Source organism: Camelina sativa, chromosome 13 (assembly GCF_030686135.1).
Source record: "Camelina sativa cultivar CO46 ecotype springtype chromosome 13, ASM3068613v1".
Classification (NCBI taxonomy): domain Eukaryota; kingdom Viridiplantae; phylum Streptophyta; class Magnoliopsida; order Brassicales; family Brassicaceae; genus Camelina; species Camelina sativa.
In genome coordinates this window covers 14,153,647-14,167,642 of record NC_141892.1, presented here as the reverse complement: position 1 = coordinate 14,167,642, position 13,996 = coordinate 14,153,647, and the positions used below count along the sequence as shown (strand labels likewise).

The following is a 13,996-nucleotide window of genomic DNA, read 5'->3' as shown; positions in this document are numbered from 1 at the left end:
TAGATTGTTTTACAAGCATGCAATCCATTTAAACCACTTAAGCATATTAATGCAACAAGTTCGATTACGAATGCAATCCATTTTAAGCGATTTAACCCATTTAAATCCTTTAAGTCCAATTAAGCATGCAAGCTAACCTCATCCGATTTTACGCAATAAAAATTGCTAACAAACTTCCCAATTTAATCATGCATGCAACCGGTTTTAAGCAAGAGATATTGCTAGTAAATTCGCTAAATCTCAACATGCATGCAATCCTCTTAACCAACTTTTAAGCGTTCCAATTTTACTTAAAATGATCCAAATTCATCTTGCATGGTGATTCTTAGCTCCAATTCGATGTTCCCTTAACATGAATCCTACCATATTTCGCATGCATCAACTTTAAACTGATTCTATCATGAATCTAGTATAAATGCAACAAGCAAAAGGGTACATGCAAAGATCTAAAGATCTATGCAGTCCCTAAACACAATTACCGCAGAACTCACCCTACACAGCCGATGATGGTCGGACTTCACTGCACCGCGGAACAGACAACTTCCTCTTTTCGCGTCAGACAGCATCCCGCTCTCGTCCTTCTTCGGCCGCAACAGCGTCCCGCTCTTGTCCTTCTTCGGCCGCAACAGCGTCCCTCCTCGTCCCGTCAGCGTCTCACTCCAGACGTCTCTCTCTCCTTTCTCCTTGTATTCTTTTGCGAAAATGAGAAGGGTGAAGTCTTATTAATAGAGAGCTTGGGCGGTGGAGGTGGCCAATGCATGAGATGCATTTCTTTTTCCTTAGTGCATGTTGCTTAACACTTGTGAGTGTTTAACATTAACACTTGGCCACTAAAACTTTGTTTAATCTCCACTAACTCCTCCTTGATTAAAATAGTCCTCCACTAACTCCAATTTGATTAAAATAATCCTCCACTAACTCCAATTTGATTAAAATAATCCTCCACTAACTCCAATTTAATTAAAATAATCCTCCCTTAGTGGGCTCCTTCCCATCCTTGGTTCACGTCCGCACGCGTCCTTGATCGTTCGGTGTTCGTCTGTACATGCTCGTACGTCTGGTACGGTATATGGTACATGGTACCATTGACCATCTCTCGATTTGTCCAGAATTTCTCGGACATTCTTTCCGTAATTCTTCTATCTTCCTTCCTTGCCTTCCCTTTATGTCCTTTCCAGTCCTTTGGCCAGGGGTTTTTATTTTTAAAAATTACCCCTTGGTGAGGGTCACTACATTCTCCCCCCCCCTTATACGAATTCGTCCCCGAATTCTCAGGTCTTCTTCGTCTCTCCTTGTGATGTCGATACTTCGTGGTACAGGTATCCTTGTCTTGTGATTACCATCACATTGATACCTTCATTGAAACACTTTTGGAAAACTAATCTTCCTTCACTTCTCCTTGGCTCTCTTGGTGCCATAGCCTTACTCAATTCCACACTTGTTCCGCTTACACCCTTGGCTAATGCTTTTGGGAAAGCTTCTTCATCTCCAGCATCCACTTGGTTCTCCATTTTCAAACTCCTTCAGTACTAAGGCTTCCTCCTTAACGTACCATGACTCGTTCATCTCTTTTAGATGCTTCGACTCGACACTTCTCTTTCTTCAGCTTACTCTTGACACTTTTCTTGGCCCCCTTTTTTTTTAACTTTGCGCTCTGTAGATCTTTAACTTCTTCTGATTTCTTCGGCTCCGCATAGCTTCTCTCCCGAATTTCTTGAACTCCAATTTCTTATCTTATACAATCACCGTCCCTTATTAACTTCAACTCTGGACTTGATCAAATGATCTTGATAGGAAATTATCGACTTCTCCATCTTCAATGTTTGCCTCCAATTGCAAACTTCTTGTTCAACTCCCATATTTCCACCAACTCCTTGCTACACTTGGTTCAGCAGAACCTTACTGGCCTCAAAACATTAGCCCTCCATGCAAAGCCCCATAAACTTAGTTAGGTTGCTCTTCTCAAAGAGATACTCCACATCTTCACCAATGGCTAGCTTCTCCATGGTTTCCTTGTGTGGATATCTAGTCCCTAAGAACTCCATTCTCATGAAAGCATCATAAAGTTGCCTCTTTGACAACCCACAAGACTCAGCTTCTCCATCATCCTCTATCTCTTCTTTTTCACTTTCTTCCTCACTCTCATTCTCACTCTCCTCTTGTTCAACCTCAACTGCTGGCCTCTTCCCTTTGGCCTTGTGTCTCCTCATGAACTCATTGAGAGTTGACTCCCTTTCCTCCTCACTTTCAGTCCTCTCAGGATCTTCCTCAACTCTCTCTCTCCTTGGACACGGCATCTGGCTCGACCGGCTGCTCGAACCACCACTCGGTCGAGTGCATGATCGAGTGGGGCGTCGAGTGGCCCTTCCAGCTTCTCCTCTTGATTCAAGGCTAGCATCATGACGTTCCATGGAGGTTGCAGCGGTTTGTTGAGACTTCCTAGTGATTCTTGAAGACATTTTTCAAATAGAACTGAAGGGAATAGACTCAAAGCTCAAAGTTAATAGGTTAGTGAACCAAAAACTTGAAAGAACTAAGCTTGAGCAAAAGATAAGCTATGAGAGAGACTTTAAAACTTGAATTCAATGGTTTTGAGCAAATGAGAGAATGTGAGAGGTATAATTTCGTGCAAGGTCTATATAAAGAAGCTAAGGGGACAAAGAGACAAGGGTGGAGCGTCCATACCATTCAAATTTGAAATGGGAATCTTTGACCTGCTTTTTGCTGCCACTCGACCCCACACTCCACTGTACACGGTCGAACACCTTGATTAAATTTTGAAATTTCAAAATTTTTCTTCTTGTTCTTCCCTCCACTAGATCGTTCTAGCGATTTGAAGATCAAATGGGCCTCAATTCCTTCCTAGCTCGGTCGAGTACCTCTCGTGGGTAGGTCGAGTGGGCTTGCGAGTCTCCTTCTCCAAGTCTAAATCTCTCCTTACCCAACTACATTTTCACCTAAAGGCCTGTCCAACACAAACATAAAAGAAAACACATCAAAAACTACAAGGAAAATAAACCATATTTACAAAGGATACCTTAGGGACTTCCTCCCTAGTGAGCTTGTTTAAAGTCACTAAGCTTGACTTTGGTGTCCTTTTTAAACCTTGTTTAGATACCAAAGAGGTGATGAAATCCTCCCTGGAACCTCTTGATCACTGTGAAGTTGATCCTTGATCACTGTGAAGTTGATCCTTGATCACCTCACCCTTAACACACAAACCATGTTTCTTCTTGATTTTGAGCCTTGGTCTTGCCTTCCTTAAGGACCTCTTGTTCAACTTAACTTGAAGATCCTCAACCATACTAGTCAACTCTTGAACTGACCTCTTAAGCTTTTCCACAGAATCATCTTAAAAGGAGAGCTTAGCCTTTGGAGTTGCTTCACCACTTGAACCTTCTTGACCTCCTTTGTCCTTGATAGTAAAAGGTTGATCATCAATGGTAGGAAGGTTGGTTGGCTTATAGATGTTAAACCTCATGGCTATATCTTCAGCAATGTTCAAGGTCACAAGACCCTCTTTGACATCAATAACTGCTCCAACAGTGGCTAGGAATGGGCTTCCAAGAATGATTGGATCTTCAGGTTCCTTGTCCATCTCCAACACCACAAAATCAGTGTGAACCCTTGCCTTCCCTATCTTGACTGGAACATTCTCCAACCTTCCAACTATCTCCTTGTTTGACCCATCAGCTAGACATATATGAAGGTTGGTGGATTTGAAATCAGTTCTCCCAAGCTTTTGTGCTATGGAGTATGGCATCACACTTGTTGAAGCTCCCAAATCACAAAGGCATTGGTTGTAGTGAAGATAGCTAAGTGTGCAAGGCAGATAGAATGGACCTGGATCCTTAAGCTTGATTGGAATGATAACTCCTCCAAGGTCCTCAAGATCCTTCTCATCTTGAGCTTCAGCCTTCTTCTTTGACAAATCAAGCAAAAAATCTTTGTAGAGAGGATATGGATCATACTGTTCCAAGGCAGGTCCTCTCTCTTCTTCTTGGTAAGCAATGGTGATCTCTTGTATGACCAACACTTCCTCAACCACAGCTTTCTCAATCACAACCACTTCCTTCAAAGCCTTCTCTTCCTCTTGTTGCTTAGCCATCATCTCCTTTCTCTCAATGATTTCCCTAAGCTCCTTAATCTTTTGTGCTTTGAAACGTCCTGGGAATGGAAGGGGTGGCTTGTAAGCAGGAGGAATGTACTTAGCAGGCTTGACAGCTTCTGAGTCTGCAACTCGATCGACTACTCGAGCATGCACTCTGTCGAGTGGCTGTTCGAGTACCTGGTCGAGTGCAATAACGGACTCGAGTTGCTTTGCACAAACGTCACTTGGGGCTTCAGTAACTAATGAATTCCCCCAAACTTGGACTTCGCTGTCCTCAGTGACTTCCTCATCAGAGATATGAATGGCTTTTGCAGTGAACTCCCTTGGATTTTGAACAGCTTTTCCAGGGAGTTGGTTGGGTTTAGGAGCTGAAGTAGAGGCAATGTTGCTCTCCATATACTTCATTCTGGAGTTGAGACCTTCAAACTTCATGTTCAGATCATTGTACTGTGATGTGAGCCTTTGATTCAACTCAGCAAACTGCTTGGCTTCCTCAATTTTGCCTTGTGTTTGCCCAATCAACAACTGTTGCATCATTGCTCTTAAGTCTTGTTCCTGGCCTTGGTTAGTCTGAAACCCTGGTGGGGGACACAATTGGGGCTGGAACACTTGGTGTTGTTGCTTGGGGATGTAGTTTTGTTGCTGTTGTTGAGGTTGAGGAGGTGGATACACTTGGTCTTGAGGATTGGCCACATTGGTGCTCCTATAAGAGAGATTGTTGTTTTTGAAACCTCCTTGGTTGTAGCCTTTGAATCCTCCCTGGTTTTGCATGTAGCACAACTCAGCAAATTCAGGCTCCCCCTCTTGAACTGGAGCTTCTTCTTCACCAATGAAGTGAATAGACTTGGACTGGCTGAGGAGTATCTTGTCAAGTTTCTCATTGACCATCTTCAAATCCTTCTTATACTTGTCCTCTTGATCAGTGGAGGAGCTCCTTATTGTCCTATCATAATCCTCATTATAATTGCCATTAGATTGAGCAAGATTCTCAACCAATTCCCATCCTTCTTCCACATTCTTGTTGAGGAAGTTGCCATTAGAGGCTGTATCAAGAAGCATTCTTATCTTGGGAAGCACTCCTCTACACAAGGTGCTTAGAAGTGACTCATTGTTGAAGCCATGGTGAGGACACTGAGTCTGGAATCCTTTAAACCTCTCCCAAGCTTCACAAAAGCTCTCATTATTCCTTTGAGCAAACCCAGAAATTTCATTCCTCAACCTAGCAGTCCTTGCATTGGAGAAGAACTTGGCCAGAAAAGCTTTCTTGCATGCATCCCATGTGGTGATAGCTCCAGTAGGAAGAGTCTTCTCCCAAAGGTGAGCTTTGTCTCCAAGAGAAAATGGGAAGAGCCTTAATTTGAATCCATCTTCACTCACTCCATTGATCTTAGTGAGTCCACATATTCTGTCAAACTCATCAAGGTGATCCAGTGGATCCTCCATTGGCAACCCATGAAACTTGTTGGCTTGGATCATTGAGATCAATCCACTCTTGATCTCAAAGTTATTGTTTGCTACTGAAGGTGGCACAATTCCAGCCCTTTGGTTGTGGGTATTGGGTGCATCTCCTGCACCAATGTGCCTTGGTCTTTGTTCATGGATAGCTTGTTGCTCGATGATGTCTTGACCTTGTTGTTGTTGAACTACTCTTCCTTGTTTATGTCTCAAACCCTTTTGTAGCCTGTGAATGTTGTCAATAGGCTGTTGAAGACTGTCTTTGCCTTTTGACCTTGTGTGCAGCAACAAACTCTACTACAGACTCGAACAGGTACACGGTCGAGCACACGTTCGAGTGGGTGGTCGAGTCGACTGGGAAGTAATGGCTATTTAGATCCGGCTTCTGGCTCGATCAAGTGCTCGATCACAGCGGTCGAGTGGTGGTCGAGTAGGTGGTCGAGTGGTACCTAAAACACAAAACAGCCAAGCAAAGGAAGATTCGAGTTCAGTAACTTCACAAGTGTTTAAACGAACTTAATCTTAGACTAATAATGATCCTAAATGTCACAAAACACACTCAAATGGGCAATAACGCCAAATTGAAACTGACTTTCTTTGTGGTGTGGTGAAAGAAAGATGTATGGAATGATGATGTATGGAATGAATAGAAGTCAGGGTGTTTCAATTCCCCTTATGCAGTTGCAGTATAAGAGGTGACAATCCTATCTGAGTGATTGTGAACAATTAAGATGTGCATATGAGTCTAAGTCAAGCCAATTGTAAAGATTGTTTGTCACTAACAATCCTAAAATGAGATATGAAATGCAGAAAGTAAAAACAACTAGAACAAGATACTAAATGCAAACAGAACAGACAAATTAAAGCTATAATGAAACTAGAACAGAGATAGACACTATGCTTATGAACTAATGCAAGACAAGTAATGAACAGGAAACTACGTGAATGCAATGGAAATGAAACAGGAATGAAACAAGACAATCACAGATTAAAAACACAAGTTCTGGGGATGAACTCGAGCAGCACTCGACCGAGTGTAGGTCGAGTACGTGGTCGAGCTAGACTTAAACGTGAAAACAGAGCAACACAAGAAAAACAGAGCAATGCAGAAACTAATCAAACAACAAGCAAGCAATGATATTTAGACTAAGATTTCAATAAACAAAGAAGGCCTTGAGGAGGGATTCATGGGCTAAGCTAATCATTGTGGTTATCTAACTTGGTCAACAAATCTCAAGCAAACATTGAGCTGATCTCTAGACATACTATTCTAATACATGTTTAATCCACTCTCATGGCAAGAAACAATCAAACCTATGCATTTCTAGACTTGTTCTCACAAAGTAAAGAATCTACACAAGCAGGCATTAAGCAATACATCTCAAACCAAACAAGACTTCTAATCTCTTAGCAAGCCTAATGGTAAGCTCTAGATCTAGCCTTATCTATGCTCCTTAGACATTGGTGTGATGCTAAGATGCTTGAAATCAAACCCTACCTTCTCAGATATAGGATCAGCATTAAGATCATCTAGCCTAGAAGAGATCTACAACAATCAAGCTTGACCAAATCAAACAAACCACAAGATCAACCCAGCCTAACCCATCCTCAAGGTCCTAAGCAAACTACTCACAAGAACACATGGTGAAATATGTCAAAAACCCAGAAAATAATGAAACTTGCATCATTAGAAAGATGAAACAGAGATCTACAATATTGATGAAGGAATAAAACTCGAAATCTTAATACTTTGAAAGTTATGAAACAAACAAAATATAAGAATCTAGTCTTTCTCTCTCAAACAAGTACAAAATCTAAAAATAAAAGAAAGTGCAAAAGGAATAAAATCTAAAAAAGGTGAAAACTAGGTTTTAGACTCTCTAAAAAGCTGGGCTCCTTGGTGGCTGCAGGTACAAGGGCCTTATATAGGAGGTGAGATGGAAGCCCTAAAAATACAAAAAGTCAAAGTAGTCAACGGCTCGGTCAACTCGACCAGTGCTCGGTCGAGTGGCTGGTCGAGCTGGCTTCTCTCATGCATTCTCCACTCGGTCGAGTCCTCCTCAGCACACGGTCGAGTGGTGCGGTCGAGTTGGACTCCGGACCTTGATTCTACAGCCTTAACTCTCTTGTTTTCTCCTCAGGATTGCTTCACTTCTCCTCAGCATTGCTTCCATGCTCCTTAAGCTCCAAAATCACCTGTTTATGCATGAAAAGATGCAAATGCAATGCAACTATACTCTAATGCATGATTAGTCCTAAAGCTACACAATAATGGCCTAAATGGATAGCAAAAGATGCAAAAGTTGTGATTAAACTAAGGGAAAACAAGGTAAATTATATGAACATCACATAGTCTCCCCATTTTGTTGGTGAAACTGCTCTTCCTCTGATATAGCATGAACATGCTTCTGCTGGTTGAGGAGCTGATCGAGCTTGTCATTGAGGGCTTTCATGTCCCTCTTGTACTTGGCATCTTCCTCTCCTGTAGATCGCACAGAGCGATCATATTCCTCATTGTAGTTGCCATCAGATTGAGCCAAGTTCTCAACTAGGTCCCAACCTTCATCAACATCTGTGTTGAGGAAGTTACCATGGCTTGCGGTGTCCAGCAACATCCGTATCTTGGGGATCACGCCTCGGTAAAGTGTGCTCAGCAATGAAGCATTATGAAGCCGTGATGTGGACATCGAGTAGTGTATCCCTTAAAACGTTCCCAAGCTTCACTGAACGTTTCGTTGTTCCTCTGAACAAAGCCGGAAATGTCATTTCGCAGCCTTGCGGTTCTGGAGTTGGAGAAGAATTTGTCCAGGAACGCCTTCTTGCACGCTTCCCAAGTGGTGATGGACTCCTTAGGGAGCGATTTCTCACAGATTCGTGCTTTGTCTCCCAAAGAGAATGGGAAAAGCCAGAGCTTGAATCCATCTTCACTGACTCCATTGATTTTAGTGAGTCTACAGAGCCTATCAAATTCATCCAGATGATCCAATGGGTCCTCCATTGGCAATCCATGAAACTTATTGCTCTGTATCATCTGGATAAGACTACTCTTGATCTCAAAATTATTGTTCTGCACAGCTGGTGGCACAATGCCATTCCTTTGAGTGTGAGTAGATGGAGCATCTCCTGCTCCTATATTGGTCTGTGCTTGAGGAGCTGGTGGACCGTTCTGATTATTCATCGTCTCCTCAATGATTGATGGTTCATGTTGAACTTGTTGTTGTCTGAGTAGCCGAGGTCTGTCGATGTTGTCGATGAAAGGACTCAGGTTATGGCTACCTCTGGATCGTGTTTGCATGCACAAGTATGTGTCCAAGTGTGTACACGAGGATCAACTCGATCTAGGTGATCGAGTGAAGGGTCGGGTGGGTGCTCGGGTTGTACATGAGATTCAAAACAAACAATGCGAAAGCAAACAAGTCAGTATCCAAACCAAATATAAACAAACAAACTTGATCTAGCAAGCGCTGAAATCCGAAACGTAGCAAAAGTAAAACAACCAAATGGCAACGGCGCCAAATTGATAGACAGGTTTTCACCCAGGGTATCAATCCCCTATGCAGTTGTAGTACAAAGGGTTATCAATCCAAATGGTTGTGTATTGCTAACAGGAAGGATATGATCAGAATAATGCAAGTCAAGCCAAGCAATTAAGGTTTTAGTTCTAACGATTCCTAAAGTAAACAAAGTAAAAGAATATAAACAAGTAAACCACACGACCTAAGCACTCGATGCAAGCAATCGAGTACAGGATCGAGTGGGGTGATCGAGTATGCAAGTGAGATATGAACAGCTCGAGGTATTACTCGATACAGGTTATTGTTGGGGTGATCGAGTAAGCAGTTGGACAGCTCACCACCTATCTTATGCAGGACGTCTGCAACTGATTAGTTCAGTCCTCCATGGTCTCATCAACTTCTGGATGTCTGCTTTTTGCCTCCCCAATTTCTGTATCAACGAGATTGATAGCCTCTGCTCTGCATTTCTTTGGTCAGGCCCAACCCTGAACACAAAGAAAGCAAAGGTTGCTTGAAAAGATGTGTGTCTCTCGAAGGAGGAGGGGGGACTCGATTTACGTTCGCTAAAAGAAGCTAATATAGTTAGCTGCTTGAAACTCATATGGCGTCTCTTATCAACGACTTCACTGTGGTCACAGTGGTTATGGATCTACTTGATGAGAAAGGGATCATTTTGGTCGATCAAAGATAACACTGCCGCGGGCTCTTGGATGTGGAGAAAACTTTTGAAATATAGGCACATTGCCTCAGATTATATCGAATATGAGATCAGGAGTGGGAGAGGTATCTCTTTTTGGTATGATAAGTGGTCGAGCCTGGATTGTTTAATGGATATTACATGTCTGCGAGGTTGCATTGATATGGGGATACCTTTATATGCCACAGTGGCGGAGGCTTTAGACCATCGAAGAAGAAGACACCTTGTAGACTATCTCAACCAAATAGAGTCCGCTCTGGAAGAGATACGTATACAGGGGGTCACTGATGAAGTTGATATCATCTTATGGAAAGGGAAAGGAGGGCGTTTTACTCAGAAATTTATAAGCAAAGAGACATGGTCGCAGCTTCAGGAATCTCAGGGTACTAAAGAAGTCAAGGGTATTTGGTTTTCTCTGGCAACCCCCAAGTACTATTTCATTGCTTGGCTAGTGATAGACAGGTTTTCACCCAGGGTATCAATCCCCTATGCAGTTGTAGTACAAAGGGTTATCAATCCAAATGGTTGTTTATTGCTAGCAGGAAGGATATGATCAGAACAATGCAAGTCAAGCCAAGCAATTAAGGTTTTGGTTCTAATGATTCCTAAAATAAACAAAGTAAACAAATATAAACAAGTAAACCACACGACCTAAGCACTCGATGCAAGCAATCGAGTACAGGATCGAGTGGGGTGATCGAGTATGCAAGTGAGATATGAACAGCTCGAGGTATTACTCGATACAGGTTATCGTGTATCTGATCGGGTAAGTAGTCGAGTAAGTAAAAGAAATGCAAATAAATAAAATACGAAAGTTCCTAAGGATGAGGGTAATCGAATCCTAAGTGCTCTAGACCAGTACGGATGCCTTACATGCCTCAAGCAATTATTTCCTAGACAATGAACCTCTAAGACCTTGTCACCACACTTTCGCACTAGCAACAATCAACCTTGAACACATTACCACATTGTCGCACTAGCAATATGAACAAGCAGGCATTAAGAACGATTCATTATTGTCAGTAGACTTAAACTCATCTAATTTTGTTACTCAGAGTTAAGTAAACCTCTAGCATTGGCTAAACAAATTGTTTTTTTTTTTCCTTTCGTCAAAATAATTCATAACTTATACGTTTTATCTACTCCTTTCGGCCTGTAGCATTTGTAAACGCCCTAGATCTAATCTCAACCTTTCGGTCTGTTGACAGCATTAAGAGCACCAATCTAGAAGGAAATCTATCAATCATTTACAATCAACTAAAGAATCCTAACCGATCAAGACCACAAAATCATCTATCCCATCCTTAGAAACTTTACTACACTACTCGGACATAGAAGCGAATAACAAAGCAATCAAAATGAATGAAAATGACATTGTATTAAAAGACAGAGTAGAGTAGAGAAAGTAAAGGATAGAAATCTAAGAAAACTACAAAATAAAAATGCAAAACAAGAAGAAAAATGTTGAGTCGCCCAGTCCTCTCACAAGAGCTCTCGCTCTCTGGTTTGAGGGTTTGCGGTGTGCTACTTTGCAAGCTAGGGGAAGAGGGGGTTTATATATGGAAACCCATTTGACCTAGCTTCCCAGACCTGCCCGATGATCTACTCGATGGGGTACACAAGGGTGAAGTCGGGTTACTCCTCGGGTGGATCTTCGGTTTGCTCTTCATGCTCTTGGATCCTCCTCGATCGTGTTGGGGTTCGGACTTGTTCTTGCAGCTCGATGGCTCCTTCGGGTACATGCTCGAGTTGTCCTTGTTTTTCCCCATTTTTGGCTCTTTAGCACCTATTTTCATCCAAAATATGCAAATGCAGAAATGCAACACCCTAAATGCTCTAAAAGTGAATTCCTACAGTAAATGACCTAAAAATGCTAAGTTAGAGGTATGAACAATGCAAAATATGGACAAAAAAGGATGCTAAAAACATGTAAATTAGAGAGTTATCAGCTAGCCACTTTGAACAAACTCTCGACGGGAGACCGTATGCAATCTTGGGGCGGTAATTTCCAAACGTCTTGCGCCCTTTGCCCGTGTTCACTTGAAACAAGAGACCATCTATTTTTTCCCTGTCCCTTCTCTACGGAGATATGGACAGGGCTCACTGCAAAGATCGTTACCAATAGATTCTCGACAAAATGGGGACACCTCCTATCTATCCTCAGAGATGCAGCACTAGACTCAGTCACATTGTATCTCTTGCGTTACGCTTTTCAGGCCACAATCCACACTCTTTGGAAGGAACAAAATGGCAGAAGACAAGGGGAAACTCCAAACCCAGCTCCTCTTCTTCTCAAACAACTGGACTGGAACATCAGAGACAGATTGCTATCCATCTACACCCATAACAACGGCAAATATGCGGCTGCAATGGGAATGTGGCTAGCTTCAAGATAACACTGTGTTTCACTCTGTTTTTACTCTGTTTTATTTTCTATTCTAAGTCATAGTTTAAACAATTAACACCCTTTAAACAAACGCTGATGTAAAACGATTTTTTCGAATAAATTTTATATTTTATTCAAAAAAATAATAACACCATGAGAAATTTGTTAATCCCAAAAACCTTAGTTATTATGCATAAGAAACTTTGTTAACACTTCAAAGTTAAAGATTGCGTAGTAAGCATTATGAAATTGAGAAACGAAACAAAATTCAAAGAAACGATGACAAAAACACGTGGTAATATTTAGAAATTTTATATAGTTGTTTCGATTAGACAACAAACAAATTGCTTTCGAGACTTGTTCAAGAACAATGATGTGTCAAATAAAAGGTTAATAAAAACAAAGAAGACAATTTTACCAAAAAAAACAAAGCTAAGTGTATTATTTTGTTGGGTGAAAAATATGTCATCATCTCTATGCTTATATAGAAGGGTATCTTTACGATCTTTTTTCTTTTAGGATTAACAAAAAAAAATTTAGTATAATAAGATCACAATGATCTTATGCATCGTTTTACCAAGCTTGGAAACTATGATTTCTGATCATTAAAACTGACACGTGTCACTATCTGATGAGTTGCTAACTTGGATATTTAATCATTAAAATTGACACATGTCACGATCTGGTGAGTTTTTAACTTTGATCTCTGATCGTTAAAACTAACACGTGTTGTGACATCCGCGAACCAGAATCCCGGTTTAGGGGATGCATCGGTCGATGCAAAGTCGGTTTTGTGCGGACGAGTTTAAGTTAAATATGTTTTTGAATATTTGTGTGTTTTTTTCTCATTTTACAAAATATGTTATATGTTGTCCAATTGACACCCATGGACAGCCCATAAAAATATGGTCATTAGTGGGGATGGTCGCTAATGGATCGGACGTTAATGGACACGGTCAAATATTTGGCCAAAATCAAATTGGAAAATGTTGGACGGATCAAAATGGACGTGGACAGCCCATTTTGACAGCTCTATGCTGTTTCTTGGGTGAAGAAAACCCTTAAATCGTGTATAAAAGGGATTTGTCGTGTTGTGGCCGAGGTTTGGTCGTTTCTGTAGAGAAAGAAAGAGAGAAAGAGTTTTGAGAGTGTTCTTGAGAAGTTCTTGGAGTGTGAGGCTTTTCCTGTAAATTTTTGTAGTTGGGATCGTTGTAGGAGCTTCCTAGGAGCGTATTCTTGCTTGTGTAAGGTTCAAAATAAGATTAATTAAAAATATAAAATGATTAAAAAAGATGATGTTTATTTTTTAATATAATAATAAAAATATAATATGATTTAAAATATAATGTATAAAAACAATATTCAAAAAATGTTTATAAAAATATTATGTATAGAGATATGAAGTTTAAGATTATATAGTTTAAATAAGTTTTATAAAAAGTATAATGTATGAAATTATAACTAAAAAATAATGTATATAAAAAATGTTAAAATAAGATTTATGAAAATATAATATAATATATAAAAATATGATTTTGAATATGATGTTAATTTTTTAATATGATTTAGGAAAATGAAAATGTATAAAATATGCTTTAAATATATGAGTTTAAAAATATGATTCATAATATGATTTATAAAAAAATATAATTAATAACAATATTACTGAAAAAATATAACTTAAAATAAATTTGTTGTCACTTTATTTACATTTTACATCTAATAAATCTGTTATCAAACACCAGAATTTTGGAGGGAAACAAAAAAACTGTCATAACATAAATAAATCTGTCATAACATATGATATTCACATAGGTCATTTTAGCAATTTT

At 40.3% G+C, this 13,996-nt stretch overlaps 1 protein-coding gene and 2 non-coding genes across 3 annotated transcripts; all 3 read left to right on the top strand.

Moving 5' to 3' along the window:
* Window positions 1-5,225: 5,225 nt before the first annotated feature.
* LOC147929545 (small nucleolar RNA R71) lies at window positions 5,226-5,332 on the top strand. The gene has a single exon (XR_015579012.1). It is a non-coding gene; the product is annotated as a small nucleolar RNA R71 (small nucleolar RNA).
* A 2,903-nt stretch (window positions 5,333-8,235) lies between these two features.
* On the top strand, window positions 8,236-8,342 carry LOC147929544 (small nucleolar RNA R71). The gene has a single exon (XR_015579047.1). It is a non-coding gene; the product is annotated as a small nucleolar RNA R71 (small nucleolar RNA).
* A 1,599-nt stretch (window positions 8,343-9,941) lies between these two features.
* Window positions 9,942-12,174, top strand: LOC147929543 (uncharacterized). Its single transcript, XM_087480654.1, has 2 exons — window positions 9,942-10,179; window positions 11,876-12,174. Exons 1-2 carry the CDS (start codon window positions 9,942-9,944, stop codon window positions 12,172-12,174), a joined length of 537 nt encoding a protein of 178 aa, XP_087336780.1.
* The last annotated feature ends 1,822 nt before the right edge of the window (window positions 12,175-13,996 follow it).